The 27993-nt window shown below is 37.8% G+C and overlaps 1 protein-coding gene across 1 annotated transcript; it reads left to right on the top strand.

Annotated features, from left to right (window-relative positions):
* Chmp4c (charged multivesicular body protein 4C) lies at positions 1–27938 on the top strand. The gene is made up of 5 exons (XM_048358628.1): positions 1–201; positions 20540–20717; positions 24164–24278; positions 26121–26265; positions 27017–27938. Exons 1-5 carry the CDS (start codon positions 12–14, stop codon positions 27079–27081), a joined length of 693 nt encoding a protein of 230 aa, XP_048214585.1. The 5' UTR covers positions 1–11; the 3' UTR covers positions 27082–27938.
* The last annotated feature ends 55 nt before the right edge of the window (positions 27939–27993 follow it).

Raw genomic sequence — 27993 nt, 5'->3', positions numbered from 1 at the left:
ACTTCACAGCCATGAGCAAGTTGGGCAAGTTGTTTAAAGGGAGAGGCTCCTCCAAGAGCCGAACTGCTCCCAACCCCCAGGAGGCCCTGGCCCGACTACGGGAAACAGAGGAGATGTTGGGGAAGAAACAAGAGTACCTGGAGAATCGAATCCAGAGAGAACTCGCTCTGGCCAAAAAACATGGCACGAAGGACAAGAGAGGTAGGCTCCACTGAAGCCTCAGGCTGGGGTTGTCACCCACCTCCTCAGACCTTGCCTAGGGGTCACTGGCCCACAGCATTCAAGTGCCAGGCACTTGATTGGTTGGTTGGTACTGATGACCCCTTCCCAGGCCCGGGGGATTGGGGTGAGATGAGCCAGGCACTTCCTGGGTGGGCAAAATACGAGGCAGTCCCCCAAAGGTCAGTAATAAAGATGGACATTATTTTCATGGAACATTTAAAGGAATCAAAATTATTTTTGAGAAATCCATGATGAAAATCCCAAGCATTACTGGTGTTTTTTTCTTGTCTCTGGCTCATATACTTACTGTTCTAGATGGCATTTGTTTATTTAAGATTTATTTTTAAATGTGATACAGTTGAGCCCTCATGGATTAGCTTTTGCAGTTATTTTGAATTTCAAAAATAGTCGAGTAAATGGAATTCATCTTAAAGACTGAGTTTTCTAGAGTTTGCTCCTGTATCCCAGTTCATCCTCTTGATCCTCGCACTAAACATCGAGTTTTCTGTTGTATGTTTATATGCCAAATCACACATTTACCTTGTGTGCAAATTCCCTGTGTCAAATATTCTAAAATAGTTATATTTTTTGTATCTTGTTCCTTGGCTCTTGAAAATTTTAGTTGTTTAGTTGTTCCAAGTCTTTAAAAATAAAAACCAAGGAATTAAATATTAAGTTGCTTTTAGCACACAGGAGGGACTTTGACTCAGTAATGAGTCTTCAAGCTCCTGCTGCACCCTGAACCCTTTGTTCTTTGGTAGGGTTAATTTGTTTCTTCACCATATTACTCTATTTATAGAAGTAGATTCAAAGGACACTCATAGTATATATATTTATATATATAGTATTTATATTTATATAGTATTTATATTTATATTTATTTATATTATATATATACATATATGTATATATATAAAACAGTAGGAAGATGAGGTGATTTGCTTCTATAATACCAGGTCAATGACAGACCCAGAAATAGAAGTGGCAGTACAGGATTCTCCTTACCACCAAACCCCAAATATTTGCCCCTCAAATCCACCTTCTTCAGTTACAATGGAGATTTGGAACATTTAGCTTATCTTATAAGAGGCTGCCATTATTTTCCTGCAAAAGAATAATCATGTTTATGGAGTTGACCTTGAAAGCTTTGACTGTCAGTAATAAACACTGGCAATGAAAAGGCCAAGTTTTACTTTTCTCTTTTATTGCATATAACATTTGGCTCCATTTTAGCCTGTTGTGAAGCTAAATACTGCTTTCTATTTCTACTTTATGTCCGAAAATATTTTGGGAGGTCATTAAAACTCAGTTTTTAAACAAAGACCATGCCATTGTGACTTGTGAAAAAGTCACTGGTCATTGTCACTGTGCCTTCCTCTTAGGTTTGATATGCTGATATTTGCTTAGTGAAGTATTTCCCTTTTGCACCTATTTGGATGTACATACAGCTTTGTTTGAGTTAAAATTGGTTCAAAGATATGAAAAAGTTGAATATTTGCTTTAGAAACTGGTAAAAACTTAGATTTTCCTTCATGAATAAAGTGTAAAGTTATATGGGATTTTATTTCAGAAATGTTCTGCAATTGACAGTGCATAAAAGTATATCCCAAGCTGATTTTTTAAAATAGAGATAAAAACTTAAAGACAGATGATGGTAACTTCCTTAAATTAGGGAAGCTACTGATGCAAGTATCAAGAGGAAATAAACAATTGGTGTTAGAAAATCCATTCATTCATTCATTCATTCATGTTATTTATTTTTGGGAGCTTCACTGTGTATTAGTTCAAGTTTGGTTTTCAAATGGGCTAGGGAGTGAGCAGAGGCTGAGGGCATCTGTAATATAAACTATGTGAAGGATTCAGTCATAGACCTCTGCATTGCAAGCACTGTCAATGTAACTATATCTTCCAAATAAATAACTTCATATACATTTAAGTTAATATCTTCCATTAGCCACTGAGTCTATTTTCACACAGGTAGTAAAATGAAGCCTAATGTTCTTGGTACTAAATTGTTCCTGTGATACACAATGCCATTGTTAGAAATGGTTATGATATACATTATCACTAGTAGGACACAATACATGTGCAGTTGAATTATTTGTTCTGACAGTTGTGAGGCTTCGACTCAGGGCTTGGAGTGCTGTACCTGAGATTGTTTGCGTAAGGCTGGTGCTTTGAGCCACAGTTCCACTTTCAGTTTTCCAGTGGTTAATTGGAGATTAGAATGTTACAGTTTTTCCTGCTCTGCTGGCTTCCAATAGCAATCCTCAGATCTCAGCCTCCCGAATAAGCTAGGATTACAAGCACGAGCCACCAGTGCCCAGCCAGTTGAAGTTTTAGCTGGTCAGCTAACATGTTGTCAGAAATACTGGTTGGACGGAGAGCTAGCATAACATTGAAAGTCATACCCTGCATACTATGTTTTTCAATGATCTGTTTCTCTACAATAGCAGAAGCTTTCACAACATTCTGCTATGTTCTCTGGTAAAATATGTAACTTTAAAATGAGCATGAGAAGTGTTAAAAGATGGATCTCATTGGTGAAATAAAAAGTTTCCAACCATATGGAATTACCTGACATAGTTTAATGAAAAGTTCTTATCTCCCATGTATGAATAGATGATAAAAAATAACTATTAGGTGCTTAACTAGCTTAGCATTAACCTGTTATCTGAGGTTTGATATCATTGCTGTGTTTGGCCATTGGTTCAGGTGGATTTTTAACTGAGCACACCTTGCATAGGACAGCCCATATTTCAGAGTGTCCTGTCTGTCTCAGCCAGTCTTTCAAAGGTATAGTTGATCACCTGAAAGATATAGAGCTGGAATTTTGTTGAGTCCATGCAACAGATTGACAAGTTGTTGTGCTTGCTTGCCATTTTATATGTGGTTGCAGAATTCAGTCTGAAACTAGGGTACATTATTATTTGTAGCCAGGTACTACAGGAGTAGCTAATTCTTACCTTAAGCTTCTTTATGGGTTATCATTATCCTCTATCAAAAAGAATCCTAGTTTACACAACCAAACTGGTTTTGCAACAACTATGTTATTTTGACATTCAAGGCCCTTTGGTATAAAAATAAGAAATAGTTTCAGCAAGATTTATAATTTAGTTATAGATTAAGGAGTAGCAGAGATAGTTTTAAATGTATGTTATTTAGTGTAACCCTTCCTTTGTAACTAGTGTTTGTTTTGTGCAGGAGCAAGCTTATATATCACTTGATTTTTTTTCCTACTTCTCTCTTGCTCTTCCCAATGCTTCCTGACCCTTTTACCTCATTGTAATTATGGATAATGAATAGATGCATGCTTTCCTGGAATAGGGCAAAGCTGGACTCTTGATTTGCCAGGCTAGTGGCCTTAGGAGCTGAAGACTATCTTAGCACATTGTAAACCTTTCCTGCTGCACTAGTGTTTGACAATGTACCTAAGAGGTTCCAGTTTTTTTCTGAAGAATTACTTATTTATTGTCAAAGTGATATACAGAGGGGTTACAGTTTCATACGTAAAGTAGTGGGTACATTTCTTGTACAATTTGTTTCCCCCTCCCTCATTTCCCCTCTCCCCCCATGGATTGTTCAGTTGGTTTACATCAAATGGTTTTGTAAGTATTGCTGTTGCAATTGTTTGTCTTTTTATCCTTTATCTCTCGATTTTGATATTCCCTTTACCTTCCCTAGTTCTAATACCAGTATATACAGTACTCAGGGTACTTAGATGAGATAAAGTGATAGTGCGGGGACAACCACAGGAAAGGGATACAAGAGGATCATCAACAGAAAAAGCTATGGTCTCACATGGCATGTTGAAAATAATTACAACAGTGATATAACACTTGTTTCCATAACATAGAGTTTATTGCACTTAGCATCATCTTATGTGTTCATAAGGGCATAGCTATTGGGCTCTTGTGATCCTCTGCTGTGACTAGCCGAAACCTGTGCTAATTATTCCCTATGAGGGAGACCATAGAGTCCATGTTTCTTTGGGTCTGGCTCACTTCACTTGGTATAACTTTTCCCAAGTCCTTCCATTTCCTTATGAATGGGGCAATGCCATTCTTTCTGTGTATATGTAAGAGGTTCCAGTTTTGAGGTCTTTAATAATATCTTTGGTAGATCGACACAGGGATTTTTCTGTAATAAGTATTCTGATAAAATTCTTATATAAGCACCTGGGATTCACAGCATCAGCCCAAGGTTCTGATGGTTACTTAGCTGCTCTGTGACAAGTCAGTTGGACTGTCTAATTTTCAATTTTCTTGTCTGTACAATGGAAGTGATAACATAGATTCTCAGCATTGTGAGAATGTGTCAGTATTGTGAACAGAACTTAGTGTTTTATAAATAGTCAGCCCATGGCATATCTATCTATCTATCTGTCTGTCTGTTTATCCATCCATCCATCCATCCATCCATCCAACTATCTATCTATAGATGTCTATATTTATTTGTAATTGGCCTATTAATTCACCCAAACTGTTTTTCTGGGATAATCTATTCCATCTCCTTCACAAAGCCTTTTCATGGAAGGCACTTGTCCAGGTCTTTCTTTTCTCAACTTTTCCCTTTCACACCATTAGAGGAAATCTAATATTTGCTCACTGGATCCATCCTTTGTGAGACTGATGAGATGCTTCTGACACACTTGTGTGACCTGACAGTGAGACTTGCCTTGTATTTTCTGCTTTGTGTGCCTCTTTCTCCCCTCAACATCATCCTGCCTGCTGCTTGCCTTGTCCAAACATATATTTTGGAAGAGCAACTCCAAATATGTAATTATGGGACTCCAATCCAGAGTTATCAGTGGGCCTTAGCCTACTGTACATGTGATGTGAGCTGACAGAAAGAACATGCTGAGATAGAGACAAAGCATATTTGCTAAAGGCCCTCCTTAGGATCACTACACCTGATTTCTGTGAAATTTGGTAGCACGGCCATTCTTTCTCTTCATCAGATGACTAGGCTGGTTCCATGTCAGAATTAGACATGGAGCCCAGGACTGTTGGGGATAGGCTGTAAGGCAGAGTATCCTCTGCACAAATAAAGGATCACACTTAGAGGCCTAGGCTGAGAGTTGACAAAGATGAAGTCAGTTTTACAATTACACGATGCTAACGTGATCTTCTGTGAGGGACACTGTGTGCACAGTTACAATTCCACTCTTAGTTCCATGGAATATCCCCTGTAGGCTCATGCTTTAGCTTTATATCATAGTTGTCTCAGTTGAATTCCTCTGCTCTTACACCAGGAACAGTCCAGAAAGACATCTTTGTCCTGAGAACCACAGAGTGGCTGCTAGTGGAGTGCCAAACCAGTGAGAGCAAATTCATGTCTCAGATAAAATGAGATGGCCATGAATGACAGGATCCTGATGAAAGTCCCCTGGGGAATACAGCTTACCTGGTGATCTCCTTTCTGAAAAGAGTTTCACTGAATGTGACTCCCAGATTCCCTGCATTAGAATTCCTTTCTGTAGTTATTAAAATGCTCATTAGCAAGTGTCTATTCTAATCACTATGTTGTATGGTAAGATTCAGTTCTGAACTTTGAACAAGCTGCTCAATGATTCTTACCCCCACCACACTTGAAGCCTATGATCTGTAATGAAACAAGCCATTGAATTGGAGAAACTCATCTCTACCCTGTTTTCTTCCCATTATTTCTCCCTTTTCTGTCATCATTCAGATATTCAATTGAGGACTATCAACTCGACGTTGCTCAGATAAGTCCTGAACACATATTTGAAGAACTTCTGGCCAACTGAACCTATTCGTTAACTACCTGAGTTAGTTTTTTAGAGAAGTTCATATGGATCTTAGGGTTGTGAATTTATTATTGACATGTTCTTTATTTGTAAAATTGTCCTTGAGTTTTAAACTCTACCTATTAATTTTTTGAAACTTTATTTACTAGTTACCATACATTATTAAGAGAGAGTTTCATTGCAATAACTTTATAGATGCATATAGCATGTGAGTCCACTCTTCCCTTCTCTGACTTCTATCTAGATTCTTCTTCTCCTCCTCCTCCTCCTCCTCCTCCTCCTCCTCCTCCTCCTCCTCCTCCTCCTCCTCCTCCTCCTCCTCCTCCTCCTCCTCCTCCTCCTCCTCCTCCTCCTCCTCCTCCTCCTCCTCCTCCTCCTCCTCCTCCTCCTCCTCCTCCTCCTCCTCCTCCTCCCCCCCCCCTCCCCCTCCTCTTCTTCTTGTCCTGGAGCTTGAACTCAGGGCTTGAGATCTGTCCTTGAGCCTCTCTGTGTGCAAGGCTAGTTCTCTACCACTTGAGCCACAGTGCCACTTCTGGCTTTTTCTAAGTAATTTATTGGAGATAAGAGTCTCTTGGACTTTCCTGCCTGGGTGGCTTTGCACGGTGGTCCTCAGATCTCAGCTTCCTGAGTAGCTAGGATTACAGTTGTCTGGCCTCTTTGTCATCTTTCTTAATTCTCATATTCTCATATTAGAGAGAAAATACTTTGTTAAGCTTGCTTCACTTAATGATGTCTTCTAGTTTCACACATTTTTCTGCAAATGACAGAATTTCATTCCTCTTTATGACTGACCAAAATTCCTGTGTGTACATGTTGTGCTTTAGATCTGCAGTATCTCCCTAAAATTTCTGTATTGGAGACTTGGTCTTCAGTAAAGCACTGTTCAGACATAGTGCTTTGGGAAAGTGATTGGGCCATTAGAACTCTGAACTCATCAATGAATTAATCTTCTCATGGGTTCATAATTTGATGGACTATTGGAAGATGATCGAAACTTAGGAAGTGGGACCTAGTTGGAGGTGTGTGTCCATTTGTATGTGCCCTTGGAGGTTGTATCTTGCCCACAGCCTCTTCTCTTTTTCTTCTTTCTGGCTGCCGTGAGGGGAGTCACTCTCCTTTCCTCATATTCCACGTAATTTGCTGTCCTGCTTCACCTCAGGCCCAAAATAATGGAGGCTCTGGATCATGAACTGAAACCTCTGAAATCACACTTTCCTCCTTCAAATTGTTTCCCCCAAGTATTTTGTCATAGTTACAACACAGTACATATTCCATATTTTCTTCGTTCACTTTCTGATGAGCATCTAGGTCAATTCCCTATTTGGCTATTGTGAATTGTATTTGTTTGTATGGTTCATAACTCACACTGATCACAGAGGGGCTAAGGTTTATTCAGTATTCAGATGACAACCAGACATCAGCATATATTGTTCTGTTTTTCTTTGGTAATCCAATTACTGTATGTCATATTTGGTATTTTGGAGAGAAAAATCAGTTTTATACTTGGAGCATTAATCACTATCTAGGCCAGATCCTACTCTCTAATCAATTGCCTTTCTCTATTTTGGAGAAATAGACCAATGAATCGATTTTAAGATCCTTTTTGTCAACTTCTACCCTCACTTTCTTTTCCCTTGCCTCAGATGCTTCTTTGGGTGTTCACCTTGCATAGGGGAGCTTAAAACCTATACATAGCCCTGGAACCACACCGGTTTAAGCTGCTGCTGTGAAACTTCTAGCTTCCTATGCCTTCTTTTCACTTTGCTCCCTGGCAAGGATCCTATGTAAACTTCCATTCTCATTCACATTGGCAGGCACAGATTGTCCTGGCTCTGTTATCTACAGACTGTCTGCACAAACTTTTACATGTCTTCATCACTTACCAGCTCTTTACTACATTTAGAGTTAAAACTCTTGGTCAGATTAATTTCCCCCCATTTATTTTAATTAAATTTATTTTTTTTACTTCTAATTCTACCATGACAACTATTTTGTTTTTCTTTCACAATACTGGGGTTTGAATTGCACATTCTTGCTAGGCAGGCACTTTACCATTTGTACCTCACTTCTAGCCCCTTTTTTTGCTTTAGTTATATTTCAAATAAGATCTCATATTTTTTCCCAGGGCCAGTTTCTGTCTATGATGTACCTATTTATACCTCCCTATATAGACAAGATCACAGATGTGTGTTACTACACTCAGCTATAATTCAGTTGGGGCTAGTTAGCCCAAGGTTGGCTTGGGCTAAATCCTCCCAGCCCTGTAATTTTTCCCTATCTGTACCTCTCAACTAGCTGGAATTATAGACATGCCCCACCATACCCAGCCAACAATTTTTTATTTTGTAGTACTAGACTCTCCCATCTAAATTAGTTTATTAAGCTCACATATAGTATTTATTTCTTCCTATTGAACATCAGAATTAAAGGTTTTTAATTCCAATTTAATCTGAGGTGTTTTTTTTTTTACAGTCTTGGGGCTTGAAATCAGGGCCTAGGTACTGTTTCTGAGCATTTTTGCTCAAGACTAGTGTTCTATCACTTGAGCCACAGCCTTACTTCTGGCTTTTTGGTGATTAATTGGAAATAAGCATTTCATGGACTTTCTTGCCTGGGCTGGCTTTGAATCCAAATCCTCAGATCTCAGCCTTCTGAGTAGCTAAGATTACAGGCATGAGCCACCAGCACCTGGCTTATGTGAACTATTTTAAACAATTGAATCAGACACAATCATCCTTTTCTGTTATAGAAATATTTGTTAAGATATTAAATATGACAGACACAAGGCATACCACTACAGAATGCATTCCAAGATGGCCTCTGCCTGACAGCAATAATGCTTCATTTAGGGTCAAGCCAAGGCATGACTGCCAATTTGACAGATTGACACTCAATACACACAACGAGTCTAGTTATTCATCACATATGAATATAACTGACCTACATTTCTAACCCATGTTATATTCGTTATTCATTGTTTTCACTCTTCATCAAGAATGCCCCCTATACATTGTGAATCCTATTTTTTTAACCCAAATTGTCTTCTCATGCCTGGGGTTCTAGTTACTCATCACATATGAATATAATTGACCTACATTTCTAACCCATGTCATATTCGTTATTCATTGTTTTCACTCTTCATCAAGAATGCCCCCTATACGTTGTGAATCCTATTCCTTAACCCAAATTGTTTTCTCATGCCTGGGGTTCATGTCTTCATCAATGCTGTCTTAAGAACTGCTAGTGTTGTCAGACAGACATGCCACACTGGGAGAGTCTGTTCAAAAAATTGAGGGTAAACATTAAGATGGTAGCACTCAGGTCTTTCTGGATGATTTTTCTTTATCTTAGGATAGAAACCCAGTAGATGGTCTATGGATTTTCCTTGGGTCTACATACAAATAAAAGAAGCATATGATATTAGTGTGGAATTTTTCCTTTGGGAACTTGTGTTGTCTCTAGTAATCATGACCCTTTCTAACATCTCAGAAACAAACTCAAGAGTATAGAATATTTCTATTCTGGAATCATTCTTTCAGGTATGTATGGCACAGGTTTTAATACCTTATTAATGCACTCTGGCTACTTGTAGCAGAGTTTCTTATGTCATATAACACATTTACCTTTTGTCCCCCATCTTCATGGGTTTGGATCAATGTTATTGAGCATTAATTATTACCATTGGTCATTTAAATTCACAAACATGTTAAGTACTGAATTTTGGGAAATATTAACTTTAAGAAAATAAATTAATTTTCCTTTATTGATACAAATCTGCAGTTTATTGAATCAGCCAAAGTAAGGTAAAAGTAGAACATTTACTACTGACACCATGACTGTAGCAAAGTCACAGGATTTGTGTGCTTTTGAGAAATTATACAGAAGAGTACTGTTAGTTCATTCACAGTGTACTTAGTATTTTTAGTGTGTTTCACAGCACTGAGAACTGTTTACTTCAGGTGATCTTCAAAAGAACAGAAAAATATATATGGCCTAGCTAATGCTACATAGGGACAAGTATCTAATCATCAGAATTTAGAGTTTCTTTGCTTTGGAGGTCATGTTTCTGACTTCCATGCATGGATAAGTGTTAGTGTTCATTTTATAACAAGCTTAACTACATATGTATGTAGGGCAAAATTACAGATACTTCAAACAATAAATAATATTGAAGATTCATTTTCACTTTCTCATTTAAAATAATCAGCCAGCTTAGTACTTCAACTGTATGCTTACACATTGGTATTTTTTTCTTCTACTTATTCTGTGCATAATTTGGTCAAGCACACACTTGCTTCAAACATTTGAAGAAGGAGAAGAAACAAAGCAAGTGTCTGGCTTAAATACAATGGATTGGGCATAGTAAGTGATTTCCTCAATAATAATTTTTTTCAGGATTGATATTTGCTTGCTTCTCTCAGACAACTGATACACATATAGAATTGCCTGCTGAGAAGTGCTGGGACCCTTCAGAAGCTGATAAGGTCATGCATTAAGGCAGTAGGAGTTTCTGCAATGTACCATCAACCTTGTCGGCTGCTGCTATGTTCTGTTCTCTGGCATTTCTAACTTGTGGGTATTGCCAGTGAGAAGATAGATGACCTTGTTAGGATGGGAGAAGCTCCTGCTGCCATCCCTCCCTTGTCTCTGCCTCAATCTAGTAATATAGAGCCTAAAATACCAACACAACATGGTAATCACTACCCACAAAAGAAAACACAGTCAAAGAAACAAGCAGGCAAGCAAGCAAGAACTGTGAGTTGAAAATTACAGGCAAAGAGAAGCAGATCTATCTTTTTCTATGAAAAGTCAGCAATCCTGAGTAAGAAGTAAAACTCGATTTAAAAATTAAAATTCAACACCAATAATAACTTAAATGAAATAAAGTGTGCAAATTTATGTTAGACTTGCAAAGAAATTTATAGGAAGAAAGTTATGAAGCCAAGTATTTGGTAAGCAATTTGGATATTTTATGCTAAATTTAAATAATATCTAGTGTACCTTTTTTTTGGTGTACGTGTGTGGCTTTTCCCAAAATGCTTTCTGCTATGTAGTTATAATGGGTGTGTCTTTGTAGCAGTAACGTTGTTCAACAGGCTTTGCTCAGTGAACAGTGCTATTTACATTCCCACTTCTCTCTGATTTTTAGTACCTATAGAGGGAGAATAAATGTAACCTGAGAGGTTGACCAGAGATAACATCCTAACCCAGTCCTATTGTGTTAATTGAAGAAAAAAGGAAAAGCAAAGAAAACTATGCATATCTGAAACTAATTTGAACATAAGCAAGAATCCACATTTTTTTTAAATCATGCTGTGAGCACCTTGAAAATTGTTATATATAAAAACTACCCTACTTTAAAGAAAAATATAGTATATCAGTTTAAAAGTAGCATTTCTAAAGAATATAAAATATTAATAGTTACCTTGAGTCATTCCAAGATTTGTTTACCATAAATTCTTAGGAGAATAGTCATAGAATCATGGGGAATGAAGCTTGAAGGGTTGTTGGGGGTATAGTTTGTGGGTCCATAACTTCAGGTGGTGAGACATCAACATGTCCCAAACATAGTACTGTCAGATATTGTTGCCTTGGAAGGCTGGGAGAATATAGACAAAATATTCAGTATACATATGTGAAAAGTGAACCAGGAAACTTGAAGGAAAGAGTGAGGTTTGGAGATAAGGGGAAGAAAGATGGGGGAAAATGACATTGATCAAGACACATCATACTCATAAATTGAATATTTTGGAATTGAGTATATTTATATTGAGTATTGAGTTATATATATTGAGTATATATAAATTGAGTGTATTGGAATGAAATACCTTTATTCAAGTGCTTAAAGATAATAAAAAATTAATACCAAATATTGCTCCTTTGTATAAAAAAGGAATCTCTCTTTACAAGTAGAAGATAGAGACATACCAGATAGGCATATAGGTATATAAAATACATATCAAACACACTGTGTTTATAAGTACATGTCTAGCCAGCTGTTTCTGAGTTTCTCTGTTAATATTTGTTGGTTTCATTTTCACACTTTATCCCTACATTCTAAATGATAGCACATGCAGGAAAGTTACTAATTTGTGAGGTTATGGATACCACCAGTAGCAAGTAAGACAAACTCATTTGTTCAATCCATTATGTATTCTGCCCTGCGTCAAACAATTAATTGAGTTTTTACAAAGAATATCAAGTAGATTTTAATTAACATATTGGTATGTTGTTTTAATAGCATATTACTTCCACTTACTTAGAAATTGACCTCTGAAGCAATTAATTGCTGGGGATGAGAATTTCACCAGTACTTAAATAAGTCTGTGCCAATATTTCTTCCTTTTTTGATAACTCACGCTTGATAGCATGTTGGGGTCATGAACTTCCTCTTCCAGATTTATCTTCTCTAATATTCCCTTGCATGATACCCTCGCAGGAAAAACTTGCTCATCTTCAAAACTAATGGCAAGCTCTTCAGAGGAGAGAATAAAGATGGGAAAATCATTGCTGGAAATTAACTTTCATTTCCTGTGTCCATTTTCTGTCACTCCCAATAAGGGAGAGGGCCCTGGTCACCTTGTTTTTCTCTTCTTAACAATATTAACTAGACACAAAGCAAAGTGTTTTCAGTGTAAAATTCAGTCTGACTCACTTATAGCAGTATCTCACTTCCAAAAGCTCTTTGCTCAGAACACCTCTTTACATTCTCCAGGCTCTTTTCCTTTTACTGTTTTCTCAGGCATCTGTCTGACCTATATATCTCGTATGTCACTGTTGTGTTCCAGTCTTTTCTTAGGTTCCTGTTTATTTTCCTTCTGACATTTAATATTGGTGAGACCCTTGAAAATATGGAGGTTATATATAAAATCCAACTGGTATGGTAAGCTGGTATGATTTGCTTGGTTTTTCTTACGGTTTATAGTTCCTGGTTGCTTATATATCTCAGTCAGAAACTTCACATGGGTATGAGATTTGCAGTAGGCGAAAGGTGCTATATTTTACTGACTGGTATATTGAATGTATGTGTAGAAAGTTACCAGATTCTAATGACATTGCCTGATCTCTGGGAAGCCTTTCTTACCCTACAGAGAACGTTAACTTTTCTCTGAGTACCCACTGTACTTTATATGTTTCTCTTATTATTCTCCTGTACATCTCCTCTACTATCTGAGGAGAAGATGTACTTTATGCATATTAATATCCCTGGGTACTGTGCCTATAGCATAATAGGTATTTACAATATGTTTTTTATTTTGAGAGTGCTGGGAATCAACCCCAGGAACTCAAGCATGCCAAATAAGCCCTCTACCACTGAGCCACACTCCCAGCCCTAATATATATATATTTGCACAATAATGCATATGTGATTGAATGCTGATTTCATATTTTGCCTTTCTGAGATTGCTGCTTTGTTTCTTTGTCCTTCAGTGTTTATTATTGCTGGACATATGGTGATTCTTCAGTATATGCTTGTTAAATGAATGACATGAATGAAAGAAGAGTATGTCTGGAAAGTGTAGAAGTCCAGGGACATTCAGAATGGGATGACCCAGGCCAAAATGGATGTAACCATTTTCTAGCACTTTTTTCTTCAGCTACTTCCAATATACCCTATGACTTTGAACCAAACTATTTATAAAATGCTTATAAAGATGCGTGTGTAGATTGTGCCTTATGCCACAACATGTGCCACAACAGAAGATATTGCCTCATGAGGTGATCTGTATATGACTAAAAGCTAGGTTTCCACTGAAGCTCCTCCAGGAGCATGTGATCACAAGACTGCCCAGTTAAAAGCCAAAGAGGACACAACCAATTATATATGACATCCATCTCTTAATCATTCTCATAATCAGACTTTGTTCCCAGAGCTTCATCTTTCAGTCCTAGTCTAGTGGTCACCCTTCTCTGAGGAGAAGAGCTATGGTATTCAGTTTCATAGTTCACAAACAGGTTTGTCTGTATTTACTGGATGTGGTGGTGCCTTAAAAGTTCTTCCTGTTTGCCAGCTCATGGATTAACAATGTACATATTAACATACCTTGGATGAGTGAAGAACAACAGAATGACATTAAAAACCAAGACATTCTACGGATTTTATGAGTAACTCTTTTCTGCAACTCTTTTCTGATATCTTAAGTTATTCTGTGTAGATGGTGGAAAGCCTTCTTCCTTTGACAGCATACTGGAGTAGGATTGGTTTAAGGCTGAGTGAACACTTCTTGCACCTCAGTCTCAATCCTCAATAGGCTGCAGGAAGGTCTCTTCACCTATCCTGTTAACAGGAGTATATAAAGAACATTGTTCCTGAAACTCCACTGCTGAAAGAATGTACTATTATGGGAGGAGACAAAAACCCTCCCTGTTTCTCCACCTCAAAAGAATACAATAGTATTCTTTGTTTTAGGAAGAAGGTTGTCCAAATCTTACTTGCTGCTTAAAAGCATTGGCAGGAGTTTGGAAAATTGAATTAGACCTTCTAAATAGATTTAGTTTCATGGTTCTAAAAGTGCTCTGGTTTGCTAAATCAGGAACAATGCTTGATTGTCAGGATTTGTGGTTTGCATGTGAGAAATACAGCTGCTTCTCTCCCAGATTATTCACTAGGAAACAATGTCAAGGTGCAACCAACACAAAATCTATCAGTGGCAGTTTTGTCCCATGTAAGAAAGAGTAACAGAGGGAAGTGCATACTTCTTGTTGATTTGGATTGGGAGAGCCTTGTTTTAACGTTTGAGAGAGGCTTGATATGCCAGGAAGTCACAGCAAATGTCATCTGTCTTGGGGTCAGATTCACCTATGCATAAGTCACTGGTTTTAGTCTCACAAGAACAAAGAAAGAAAAATAAACTGGGAATTTTGCATGGAAATCCGGATTCCTTATTTCTTTCAAAGACAGACATTTAGGACCATAGGCCTGCAGGTCTGCTAGTAGCTGTACACTAGAGCCTGTAATGTTGCTTCCATTAGATCAGGCTTATGCTCCTGGGTCACTGGCCATATTTCATTCTCTTAACTCCCTGAGATTGTGAGACTGAGGCCATTCCTTTCTACCTTGGCATTTTTCTGTTCTTTGTCATTATTATTATGGTAGAGAAACATTTTTCTTCAACTCATGAGAGAAAACAAAGGAAATTGTTTCCTGATTATCTCTCTGCCTCACTTACCTTTATAACCTGCTTGACAGGCAGTTTGTAAAATGGGAATTATACTGTGACCCACAAACAATGGTCGGTGAATTTTTACATTTCACTCAAATACTTTGAAAAGTAGAAATCATGTGTTAACACAGGCATTTAAAACTGGGTCCAACCCAGAACTTATTGATAACATTTAGCAGGCTGATATTACATATTGTCACTCTCTCCTCAGGGTTCTGATAATCTACAATGGAAACAGCAATAATGAAAGACACTAATGTTTCATTTTCACTTAGGATGTGCCAGGCATTGTACTATGCACTTCAAATGCTTTACTCCCATTTTCCAGGCTGCAAAACCCAGGTTTGAAAGGAAACAACTCCAGAGAACAATGTTCTATTATTGCCTGCTAAGTATGGTGGTTATTTTTCGGGTGAGAGAAAAATCAGGAAAAAGAGTTAATGTCATACATCAAGAGTTATTACATGCCAAGGTTATTAGATGGCAGGATTAAATATAGGTCTAGACTGTGAAGCTTCTTTTATACTGAGCTCTATTTCTTGGTTTTCAAAAAAGTCATCTATACTTGACTTCTACTAGGAAATATGTTTCTCACTGGATGACTTAAAATTCTTGAAGGAAAAAATGCTTTTGGTGAGGGCGCGGTGGGAGGGGGGGTGCCTGGGAATATGGCCTAGTGGCAAGAGTGCATGCCTTGTATACATGAAGCCCTGGGTTCGATTCCCCAGCACCATATATGTAGAAAACGGCCAGAAGTGGCACTGTGGCTCAAGTGGCAGAGTGCTAGCCTTGAGCAAAAAGAAGCCAGGGACAGTGCTCAGGCCCTGAGTTCAAGGCCCAGGGCTGACAAAACAACAAAAACTTTTGGGTCAGTGGGAATTGTACAGTACAGTATATGCCGAACCTGCCTGGAAAAATAGTGAGGAGCTACATTTGATGCAGATGCATTGATGAAGATGTATAATTGGAAAAATGGATACTGTTTTGTTGTCCAAAATAAAATATACAGTGTTGCTCAGAATGATATCTAAGTTACTGCTATTGATGATAGTATTTATTTGCTAAAATAAAATATAAGGACTATATAAAATAGTTATAAATTATCACTAATCCTAATAATGTGTTATAATCCCCACTTCCACAGCAGTCAACTGAAAATCAGAGCAGAGAAGCGACTTGCCTAAGAGCACCACCCATATATTAAGTCTTTAAAAGATGGTTTGTACTCTGGCCTTGAAGTCCATACCTACTCTTTTCTGTTGTGCCATGCTGTTACTATGTTATGCACAGAAAATACACTATGTACATTTATTGATTTAATATTCTTTCATCTTCTGTACAATAACTGATGGTAGTATTTAGGTTTCTGTGAGAGCTTAGTGGCATAAATCACATGATGCATGCAACACATAGAACAATAACAATTTAACTTGTAGAAAATGCTCAATGAGTGTTAGGGCTTTTAAAAAATGTATCTTGTTGACCATGTGCTAGAAACTGGACCAGGGTTCTGAGGAAACAGGGCTGTAAGATGTTCCATCTTTGCTTAAAGGACTTGTAATTAGCCACAAGAGACATGGATTGGAATAGATTTTATAGTAAGTGTAGCACAATGTGACAGATACAATAGCTCTGGATCCACAGGCAGAATAACAGCATAGAGTGGGAGCTTGCCATTCTCCCTGTGTGGTGAAGGAAATCTTTACACTTTGGTCATTAATGTGGTGAGAATCCTTTGAAGGCAATATTGTCAAAAAGACTTGGAACCAGTTGATTAAAAATGCTTCAATCCTTTTCTCAAGAAAAGAGCACATTTTGGTTAAGTAAACAAAAACTATTGCATATTTAAAATATGAATATTATTTAGCAAGGACTCAAATTGTATCTAAAGAGGGAGTGAGAGCAGAGTCTGAGGTAACTGTGGACCTCCAAATGGCTAAGGAGGGTGAGAATGAAAGTCATCACTCATAAGGGAAGTGAAATTATTCTGTACCCAAGGGAAAGCCTGTTACAACAGTTGTGGGAATGGCTAGTGATGTACATGGCTCTCATGGAAGAAAGCCAGCCTGCTGGGATTTGACTCTACTTCTCACATAGAGTCAGAAGCAGCCCTCCATTCCAGGAGGAAGGCTTCAGTGGAAACTGGCTCATATAACAACAGGATACACAGTTACTTACAATATAGTCCTTCATTGATAGCTATGAACCTATAATAGAAGATCAGAACTTTGAGGAAAGGCAATTATAAGGAAAAGAAGCATAAAGACAAATGAAATAATGGAACCAAATAGCAGAGAATGTCAGAAGTAAAAAATATGAAAAATGAAATTTAAGCTAGCATCTGTGGGGAGATTAGAGACTATTGCATCTGTGAGATAAGAATACTGCTGTGAAATTCAGTAACTAGAACTCAAGGGAAAGTTCATACACATTAAAATCATAATCTCAAGAATCATGTAAAGGGTAAGAAACAGTTTCATGAACAGGAAAGTCAAGTCAACATGTTCTTTTAAGACACAGATCATAAAGACAGAAATAAATGAATAGAGTAGATGATAGGGTCCACCAATAGCCAATTGTCTATCTTGTAAGGATTTTTTTTGATGGGGAGTCCTGGGGTTTGGGAGTTGGGTCTGAGCACTGTCCCTGGCTTCTTTTTGCTCAAGGCTAGCACTCTACTACTTGAGCCACAGTGCCATTTCTGGCTTTTTTTGTTTATGTGGTGCTGAGGAATTGAACCAAGGGTTTCATGCATGCTAGGCAAGCACTCTACCACTAAGCCACATTCCCAGCCAGATTTTTAATAGTACATTTAACTAGTGTATACAGTGGGGTGTCTTGTAACATTCACATGGACAATGTCCCCATCCTTTTCACCCCTTTGATCAAGGCTTCTTATCCTTCCTTCTTAAAACAATTTCAACTAGTTTCATTGTTCTATTTTGAATATGTATATAAAGTACTTTGACCTTATTTATCCTCATTCACCCTCTCCATTCATCTTTCATCCTCTCATTTTGACCCACTGTCATACAGGGATTTTAAATGAAAGTAAAAGGAAAAGATGGCTATGGAAAGCAGTTTTTGGTATGGATAGTTAAATAAAAGTAAATAGGGATTTTGAAAGAAGGTAGACAGAGATATTGGAGCAACAGTAGCTATGTGCGTATGACTCCTAGAAATAGAGGCAAGAGCTTTTTAATTGTACTGTTTGCAGTTATTTCCCCCTCAGTTTACATTCTCTTTTGTCACTTTTTGATTTATGTGCCCTTTGTCTTTTAAAATTTATTTATTTATTGTCAAAGTAATGTACAAAGGGGTTGCAGTTTCATATGTAAGGCAGTGAATACATCCTTTGTCTTGTATATAAGTTTTTCTGATTTGGGGAGGGGAAGGGGAAGCCCAGAAATGGTGGGACAGAGAGTTAACCAACTCAGCAATGATATCACTAGACACTATGTTGGAAATGAACTACACAACTTGGGGAGGAAAGGAGTTGGGAGGGGAAAAGCTGGGAGAAAATGGGGGAGGGGGGTACCACTGTTCAAAAAGAAATGTACTTATTACCTGACTTATGTAATTATAACCCCGCTGTATGTAACCTTTACAATACAATTTAGAGAAAGAAAAATAATAGAGAAAGAAATAATGGAGAAAGAAGTAATAGAATAAATAATAGAATGTTGTTTTCCCAGATTAAACAAAGATTTGAATCTTCAGACTGAAAGTACTCACCAAGTACTTAGTTGCAAAAAGACAAAAAATAAAGACACATGCCTAGACATGCTTCATGAAATTTCCTATCTTGTAGGCAAAAAAATCTTAAATATTTCTAGAGCAGACACAAAACAGATTACCTACAAAAATGTGAGAATTATTATTAAACTTTTGACATGTTCACTACTGAAAGACTATGGGAAGTAACTTCCTAGCCTCAGCTCAGTTCTTCTGCAGTAGTTCTGTGGGTCTTGAGCGTCCTAGTCTAGATAATTACCATATTCATGGTGGTGGCCAATCCTCTGGTATTCAGTGAAGAAAGAAAAAGAGCTATCTTGATTATTAGTGAAATTCTCCCACAACATATAATAGTTATGAGTCTTTGTGAACCAATGAAAAATCATTGAGATAATAAGTTAGTCTTTTTTTTTTTCCTAGAGCTGAGGACCAAAGTCAGGGCCTTGCGCTTGCCAGGGAGGTGGTCTTCCACTGAGCTAAATCCTCAGCCCAAGATAATGAGTTAGTTAGAAATAATAAATAAATTATTTGGAATAAGAAGGAGCTAACTCTCAGTAATCTCTTGGGGCACTGTTCTCTTGACTCTACAAACCATTTAAGTTCTTTTACCACATCCATTCAGTTATTTCTTCTCATGAAGCTTGTATCCTTCTGCTGCTATGTTTACTTGCACTTTCCCTAAAGCTTTGTAAAAATGGACATTTCAGTGGTTTTTTGTTTTGTTTTGTTTTTTTGGTGGAGGGATGCCTTCCAAGGTGCTCGAGTCAGAGGATACAAGTAAGGTTATCATGTTAGAATGAATGTGAGAATTATTTGGATTGTCTTTCTCTAAAGGTGATGCTTTTCTCTCACCATGTACCGTGTAGTCCTTAAGTATGACTCCAACTGCACTGGGGCTCATGGACCCTCTGGGTTGTATGTTACCTTAATGGCCATTTTATAATCATTTCAGATAAAAACATGAAGCTCAGAACTCTAGGTTCTTGTAGCTGCCACTAGCTGCCTAACTTTAAAGAAGCTACTGTAGTGCCCTGGGTTTCAATAAACTTATTTTTAAGGCAACAGGCCATAAAGGTACTGCCTTCCTCTACATATTTCATTTTGCATAGCTTTTACCCCTATACTTACTTTGTTTTTCGGTAATAAACTTTCTTTTTTTTAAGTTTTTATTATAAAACTGATGTACAGAGAGGTTACAGTTTCATACGTTAGGCATTGGATACATTTCTTGTACTGTTTGTTACCTTGTCCCTCATACCCCCCTTCCCCCTCCCCCTTCCCCTTTCCCCCCCTGAGGTGTTCAGTTCACTTACACCAAACAGTTTTGCAATTATTGCTTTTGTTGTTGTTTCTCTTTTTTTACCCTGTGTCTCTCAATTTTGGTATTCCCTTTCAATTTCCTAGTTCTAATACCAGTTTTTTAACCATTCTTTGTCCAAAATTCAGTATCCACAGAGCCATCATCTATGGTGTATTCTGTCAAGGGAGTGTTTAGTTACAATGAGATGAGAGCTCTTTCTCAGGGTTCATGGACATGCCCATTGTCTTAAGACACAGGAATTCTGAGTCCCTGGTTAGTCTGAGTAAAAGTCTCTCACATGAGAGTCTTGATCTTTTCTGTTACAAATGTGACCTCTTCTTCATTTAGCTGCATTACAGGCACTGAAGAGAAAGAAGAGGTTTGAGAAGCAGCTTACTCAGATTGATGGCACTTTGTCCACCATTGAGTTCCAGAGAGAAGCACTGGAAAACTCACACACCAACACCGAGGTGCTGAGGAACCTGGGCTACGCCACAGAAGCCATGAAGGCAGTTCATGAAAACATGTGAGTGAAGCCACTCTCCTTGCATTGGTGACTGCTGCAGTGTTGGGAAGACAAATTATATGGTGGTTTGGGCAGAACTAGTCTCATTCCTTGGAGGCTTTTTTGATCTATTAAATGGCTTGCTTTCTCAGAAGTGGTTACAGGTTATAGTGACAAAAAGCAAGAAAGAATGAAGGGAAAGAGAGGGGGGAAGAGGACGAGAGGGATGGAGAGAATGAGAGAGAGGGAAGGAAGAATAAAAAAAAAACAAGAGAAGAAATGTCTTCAGTGTTTCTCAGTTCCCTGAACTCCACTTGTAAATAATTTAATACTATAGTTTTAATAAGATTTTAATGCCAACGTCAGGGAGGGTTTTGGAGCCACAGGATAGTGGTAGATTTTTTTAAGAATAATCTAAAGAGATATTAAATAGAATGTAGATAACCTGACTCCTTGCTCAAGAATAGGGTTTGTACTTTTTGTTTTAAGGCAAGTAATTTTTATTTCTGGTAATGGGGATTGAACCCAGGACATCCAGTAAGTTAGGCAAGCACTCTACCTCTTGAGCCAAGCCCTTAACCCCTATCCCATTCTACCTAATATTGGGAATCACTTACATAAAATAATAATGATAAGAATCACATTTCATATTTTTTAAATTATATTTTTGTTTTCTTTAGTTGTACAAAGGGGTCACCATTCAACATATCACTTTATAAGTACAATGCATCTTTATTGCTATTACCCCTTTCGTCATCCTCCCCACCTCTCCCAACTCAGTAATTCCACTCACTTTCCTGCTTCCACAGCATATGCATTGAATGACTGCCTTCTTCCCCTTCCTATCTTCATTTGTGTACTTCCCCATTCCCTCCCTTTTGCCTTCAGTAAGAATCTTTTTTTTTTTTTGGTTTATAATCCCAGTTGCACAGCTGATTGTACCCTGGATAAATGTCTTTGTCTTACCCTTATTTGGTTTCTCTACTTATAAATTGGAAATAACAAATGGTACTTAGCTTATGTGGAGATAATCATTGAGATACTTTGGTTATTGAATACTCATTTTGTTCCTGGAACAAAAAATAATCAGGTGATAATCAATATTCCTAGCAGTGGAACTGGTAGCAATTTGGCTTACTTTTGCAACGGGAAATAAATGCTTGGGGCTGGTCCTTCCCTAATGTGAAATATTGATAATGGAATCCTGACTGAAGGCATGCAAGAGTGATATCCGAGGAACAGCAACAAATTTTGGTAGGATAGAAAAAGTAGAGGCTGGGCAGTGAAGGCAACCTTGCTAACTTTTTCTTGCCTTGGTAGCTCACTAATAATCAGCTGCCATTTGGGCAGCTTAGAGATCATTAGATTCATTATCAAACTCAAAATCTTCTCTTGTTACTGTAAACTGCATGCTGAAATATATCACCATGCCAGCCTTTCCCACAGCATAGCAACATCATGTCATTTTGTTCCTTTGGCAAAAGTAATTCACTTCCAGCTACTAACTTTTTTTTTTTAACATACATGTCCCATGCTCTTCTTAATAAATAGGTTTATTGTAACATAATAAGGATTGGAGATAAAGGGTAGTGGAGCATGGTAAAAAGCATTTTTATTATTATTTTGTGTACCTGCTGGTCTTGGGGCATGAACACAGCTCAGCACCTGGACGCTATCTGGGAGCCTTTTTGCTCATGGCTAACACTACCACATGAGTCACAGCTCCACTTCTGTCTTTTTGGCAATTAATTACAAATAAGAATCTCACAAATGTTCTCCCTGTACCATCTTTAAACCCTTTAGATCTTAGCCTCCTGAGTAGGTAGGATTACACGCATAAGCCACTAGTGCCTGGACAAAGCATTATTTCTTACTAGCACATGAATATATGTTAAAGTACTAAGTTTACCTAATTTATATGGCCAGAGAAGCTTAGAAAATTTTAGTTCCACAAGACTCAGGTTTTCAATAGTTAGATCATTTAATAACAAGGGACATAGTCACTTTTAAAAAAGTTCAATCACTTTGGCCCAGAGTTGGAGGAATGATTCAGGTTACTAAAGAAAAAGTTCAGCCTTCTGAGGAACCTCCATACCACTTTCCAGAGTGGTTGAACAAGTTTACATTCCCATCAACAATAGCTCAATAGCTATGTCCGTAGGAACACATAAGATGATGCTAAGCCAAATGAACTCCAAGTTATGGTATATCATTGTTGTAGTTATTTTCAACATGCCATGTGAAACTGTACCCTTTTTTTCCCTCTCATATTCCCTTCCCATGGTTTTACCCCTGCTATCATTGTAACTGATCTTAGTACCCTGGATACTGTATATATGTGTATTGGAACTATGGAAGGGAAAGGGAATACAAAAATCAAGAAACAGGATAAAAAGACAAACCATTGCAACAGCAATACTTACAAAACCATTTGGTGTGAACCAACTGTACAACTCTTGGGGGAAGAGGGAAATGGGGAGGGGGAGGCTTGGGAAAAATAAGCTAGGAGGTAACAAGTTGGGTAAGAAATGTATTTACCTTACATATGAAACTGTAACCCCTCTGTACTTCACTTTGACAATAAAAAAGAAAGAAAAAAAGAAAGAAAGAAACAGTTCAGAGCCCAGCCCAGAAGCAGACTTTGAAGTCACTGTCTATCCTGACTGGGGCTGTGTGGCTACCTGATTCTTTTGCTAAAGTTACTGCTTCCTTGAGGGCAGTTGAAGGAAGTGGTACCGGGGTTCAAAGGGGTAGAGTGCTAGCCTTGAGTAAAAGAGCTCAGGGACAATGCCTAGGTCCTGAGTGTGAGCCTCAGACTGACCAAGAAAAAATGTTAATTTTAGTCATTGTGGTCCTTATAGGTCCAGGTAAATCTACAGAGTTGACGAATAAGGGGATGTATTTAAATTTTACCTACATCCTACTAGACAAAATTTCCAAATGGGTCTATGAATATGAAAAAATAATTTGTCATGTGGTGAGTGACTCTCAAAGTAATGGGTATTTACTTAATAAAAATATATGTGCATGTACAGAATTATGTTTTTTTTTTTTTTTTTTTTTTTTTTTTTTTTTTTTTTTTGGCCAGTCCTGGGCCTTGGACTCAGGGCCTGAGCACTGTCCCTGGCTTCTTCCCGCTCAAGGCTAGCACTCTGCCACTTGAGCCACAGCGCCGCTTCTGGCCGTTTTCTGTATATGTGGTGCTGGGGAATCGAACCTAGGGCCTCGTGTATCCGAGGCAGGCACTCTTGCCACTAGGCTATACCCCCAGCCCCCAGAATTATGTTTTTTGAAATGCAAATTATACTCAAAGTTGATAAATACTACCATCAGGACTTTTTGCTGTGCTACAGAAATCTCTGAGCATTTATGTTAAGATGATTCTTTTTTTAACATATGGGATTATAACTAGATTCATTACTGTACATTAGAATTCTAAAACATTTCTACAAAATACTATTTGCCAGGGATCTGAACAAAATAGATGACTTGATGCAAGACATCAGCGAGCAACAGGATATCGCCCAAGAAATCTCAGAAGCATTTTCTCAACGGGTTCAATTTGGTGATGGCTTTGATGAGGTAGGTTATGATCTGAAAGTGACAGTATCTCTCAGGTGGTATTATCCCTTTTAGCATGAATAATATTTGTTGAAAACATGCTTCACATAGGAGGCATATAGAGTGTTAGTACCTCTGATTTAAAGAAAAGATTAATAGAGTTTGGTAAACAGCCTTCTAATTAAGTTTTCAGCTATCAAGGAAAAAAAACCAGCATGTGATTATGAGAAGTTAGTGGCTTTTAATGGTTAGAGTATAAATGGCTCCATTATGAGGCATCTGGTGTTCATACATCTGGACAAGGAAAGCAGGCTCTGTCACTGCAAGGAATAGGCATATCATGCTCTATGGCTGCTAAATTAGAGGGTAGGCTGCCTCTGTTTATTATGAAGACTGTGAAACAAGATAGGTTTGGAGTGGCATTATTAACACACATATTCCATTTAAATTAATCAGTCTAATAGTACAAGCACATTATAATTACAATGGTGGTGTTTGTATTGTGAATTTCACTGGTACTCAAAGCACACAAGAGTAGTAGCTTCCAAATTTTACAGGAACACAGCAAAGAATTCACTTTTCTGCTTTTATGTGGTAGTAAACATGATATATCTAGCAAATAAAGTGTCACCATGTAATCGTACAAAATGACAATTGTTCTCAACTATTTAAAATAGTGTGGACCAGAGGTTGCCAAAATAATAGCATGTGCCAGCCAAATCATCCCATGGCCAGTTTTTTTTTTCCTTTTTTTGGTGTGTGTGTGTGTGTGTGTGTGTGTGTGTGTGTGTGTGTGTGTGTGCATGCACACGTGCTCGCACTGGGCTTGATTTCAGGGTCTGGGAGCTGGCCCTGAGCTTCTTTTGCTCAAGAATAAGGCTCTATGGCTTGAACCCACTTGAACCCAGAATTCCACCTCTGGCTTTTTTTGGGGGGGGGGGGGGGCTGATAGTCTATTGGAGATAAGAGTCTCAAAGACTTTCCTTCCCAGACTGATTTTGAACAGCAATCCTCAGATCTCAGCCTCCTGAGTAGATAGGATTACAGGCATGAGCCACTGGTACCTGGCTTCATGGCCTGTTTTTGTATGGCCTGTAAGGCCAGGTTGTTTTTCTTTGTGATGCTCCATCTACAATCAATTTAGTTTTGAATCCCAATCTCTTTCTGAGGGGAGTTGACCTCTACCCAAAGACATACAGAGCTCAGTAGATACGAATTACTTATCTCAAGTGACTTTTGTTTGGATATGGTGTTTGGATAGGGAATAGTTTTAAACAAAACCCTGGGCTCACTGTTGAAAAGAAAGAAGAGCTTAATGAATACAAACAAACAAATTTATAAAAAGAAATAAGAGTTTGATGAACCCAAACAAACACAATTTATATTGATTTAGATGATTTACAAAGGAATCGCAGTATCTTTGAATCTTTTCATTTTGTATGCATCATGGTTTTGTTGTGCTTGGATTTTTTTAAATAACATTAATCCAATAAAGTTTTTATTTTCTCCAGTTAGTTACATGGATACTCATCAGGAAAAGAGAAAAGAACATATTGCAATAATGACAGGCAAGGTGTAAACTTCTCAGGAACTGAGGAGATTATATATTCAGCTATCACAAATTACTTGAATGGCTGTTTACTGAAGTATTATAAGATTAACTACAACAAATTTGCACAACCTCAAATATTCATTTTTTAATCATTGCTCAGTGTTGCAACAAAGACTTAGTTTTAAAATAAATATTCCATTTCACTGGGTTCTCACATATCAATTGGGTAGCAGATGTTCTCATTATTGTGTTTAGGGAAACCCACTTCTTGAAACGTTAACTCTGTAATTCTTTCTTTCTCCTGTTTTCAGGATGAGTTGATGGCAGAGCTTGAAGAATTGGAGCAGGAGGAATTAAATCAGAAGATGACAAATATCAGGCTTCCAAATGTGCCTTCTTCTTCTCTCCCAGCTAGAAAGCCCAGTATGCCCTCCTCCACACATCGGTCCCGAGCAGGTCTGATACCCAGCACCATTAGCTGGGTTTCCATAATTCCTTCAAATTATAATGAGGACCATCACTTTGCTTATATTTGATTAATTAAATAAATTTGTTTTGGTACAGGTTCTGGGGCTTGAATTCAGGGTCTGAGTGCAGTCTCTGAGCTACTGTGTTCAAGGCTAGCACTCTACCACTTGAGCCACATCTCCATTTCCAGCTTTTTGCTGGCTGATTGGAGATAAGAAACTTACGGGCTCTCCTGCTTAGGCTGGCTTTGAACCCTGATCCTCAGGTCTGAGTCTCCTGAGTAGCCAGGATTACATGTGTGAGCCACTGGCACCTGGCTTTACATAAATGTATTTTTTTAATGTAATTGATACCTGTATTTTTTATGGTGAAACTCTGAATGACACTAATGACTGATTTTTTTTGACTTATGAATTTTATTAGGAACAATTCTTTAAAAAACATCTAAAATAGATGGGTGCCTTTGGCCCAAACCTGTAATTATAGCTATTCAGGAGTCTCAGATCTGAGGAGAGTAGTTTGAAGCCAGCCCAGGCATAAACATCTCAGGGAGAACCTGTTTTTTTTTTTTTTTTTCTTTATTGTCAAAGTGAATTACAGTGGGGTTACTGTTTCATATGTAAGGCAGTGAGTACATTTCTTGTTCAACTTGTTAACTCCTACTTCATTTTCCCCCTCCCCTTCCCCTTTCTCCTCCCCTCACCTAGACTGATTTTTAAAACTCCTTTTTATGTTCCAGCATCTTCCAGGAGGGCTGAAGAAGACGACGATGGTTTCAAACAGTTGGCAGCTTGGGCTTCTTAAACTCCAGTGGATGTTTTTTCTTTTCCTTTGGATACTGAAATGAACCAGCTATTCACAGAAAATGCTTTTTGCCAAGTTTAAAAGTAAACAGAGACTTTATTTTATATTCATCCTGGGTGAATATTGATTTTTAAGCTTTGTAAGAAAAAGTTAGGAAGGATTTCCTGGTGGGATGGGAGGAGACGCTTGCATGCAGATGATGGTAGGGTGTTTATCCACCATTTTCACTATGGGATTTCTGGTTTGGTCCATAGTTGAAATTCTGTATATATTCGTGCAAAGTAATTGAATTCCACTGCTATATTAGACATATAACAGTTACTAAGCCATGTATGTGGTATACTTTAGGATAGCTTGGAGAAAAGTGAAGGTACCAATGCTTACATTGCCCAGGGTAATGTAAATACCCCATGAAGAGACTCTTTAGCCTCTCTTAGAAGAGGCTTCTTGTGGAGAAGTCTTGTATGAATTTATACATGCATAGCTTCACTTGAGTTTTGCCATTTAAAATCTCAAAGCAGCTCTAATTGACATTTATTATGCCAATTAAGCTTGGAATGGGGCAATAGATGCACTTCCCAAAATGTTTGAAAGCTCTAATGGTTTCCACTGCTGAGTGAGATTCTCTTGGGGATAATTTAGCCACTTAGGGAGCTGTATTGCCACTTGAAGGCTATGATGATGTTGTTTTGGCTTCATTGTGCTTGTTCATTCTCTCCTATGTGTGTTCTTTTGTACATTTTTGAATACTTCACAGTACACATTTCGTAAATATATAAAATTATTGGCAATTGAAAGTTCATTTTGAAGTTTGGGCCATAATTAATTTTTTAATGAAAACAAATTATAAAATTATTTATCCTCTATAATATATGAGCATACAATTACAAATGTTATATAAAACACCCAGGT

The sequence above is a fragment of the Perognathus longimembris genome, chromosome 12, assembly GCF_023159225.1.
Source record: "Perognathus longimembris pacificus isolate PPM17 chromosome 12, ASM2315922v1, whole genome shotgun sequence".
In the NCBI taxonomy this organism is placed as follows: Eukaryota; Metazoa; Chordata; class Mammalia; order Rodentia; family Heteromyidae; genus Perognathus; species Perognathus longimembris.
Note: the sequence above shows the minus strand (reverse complement) of the source record. Positions and strands in the feature narration are given on the sequence as shown.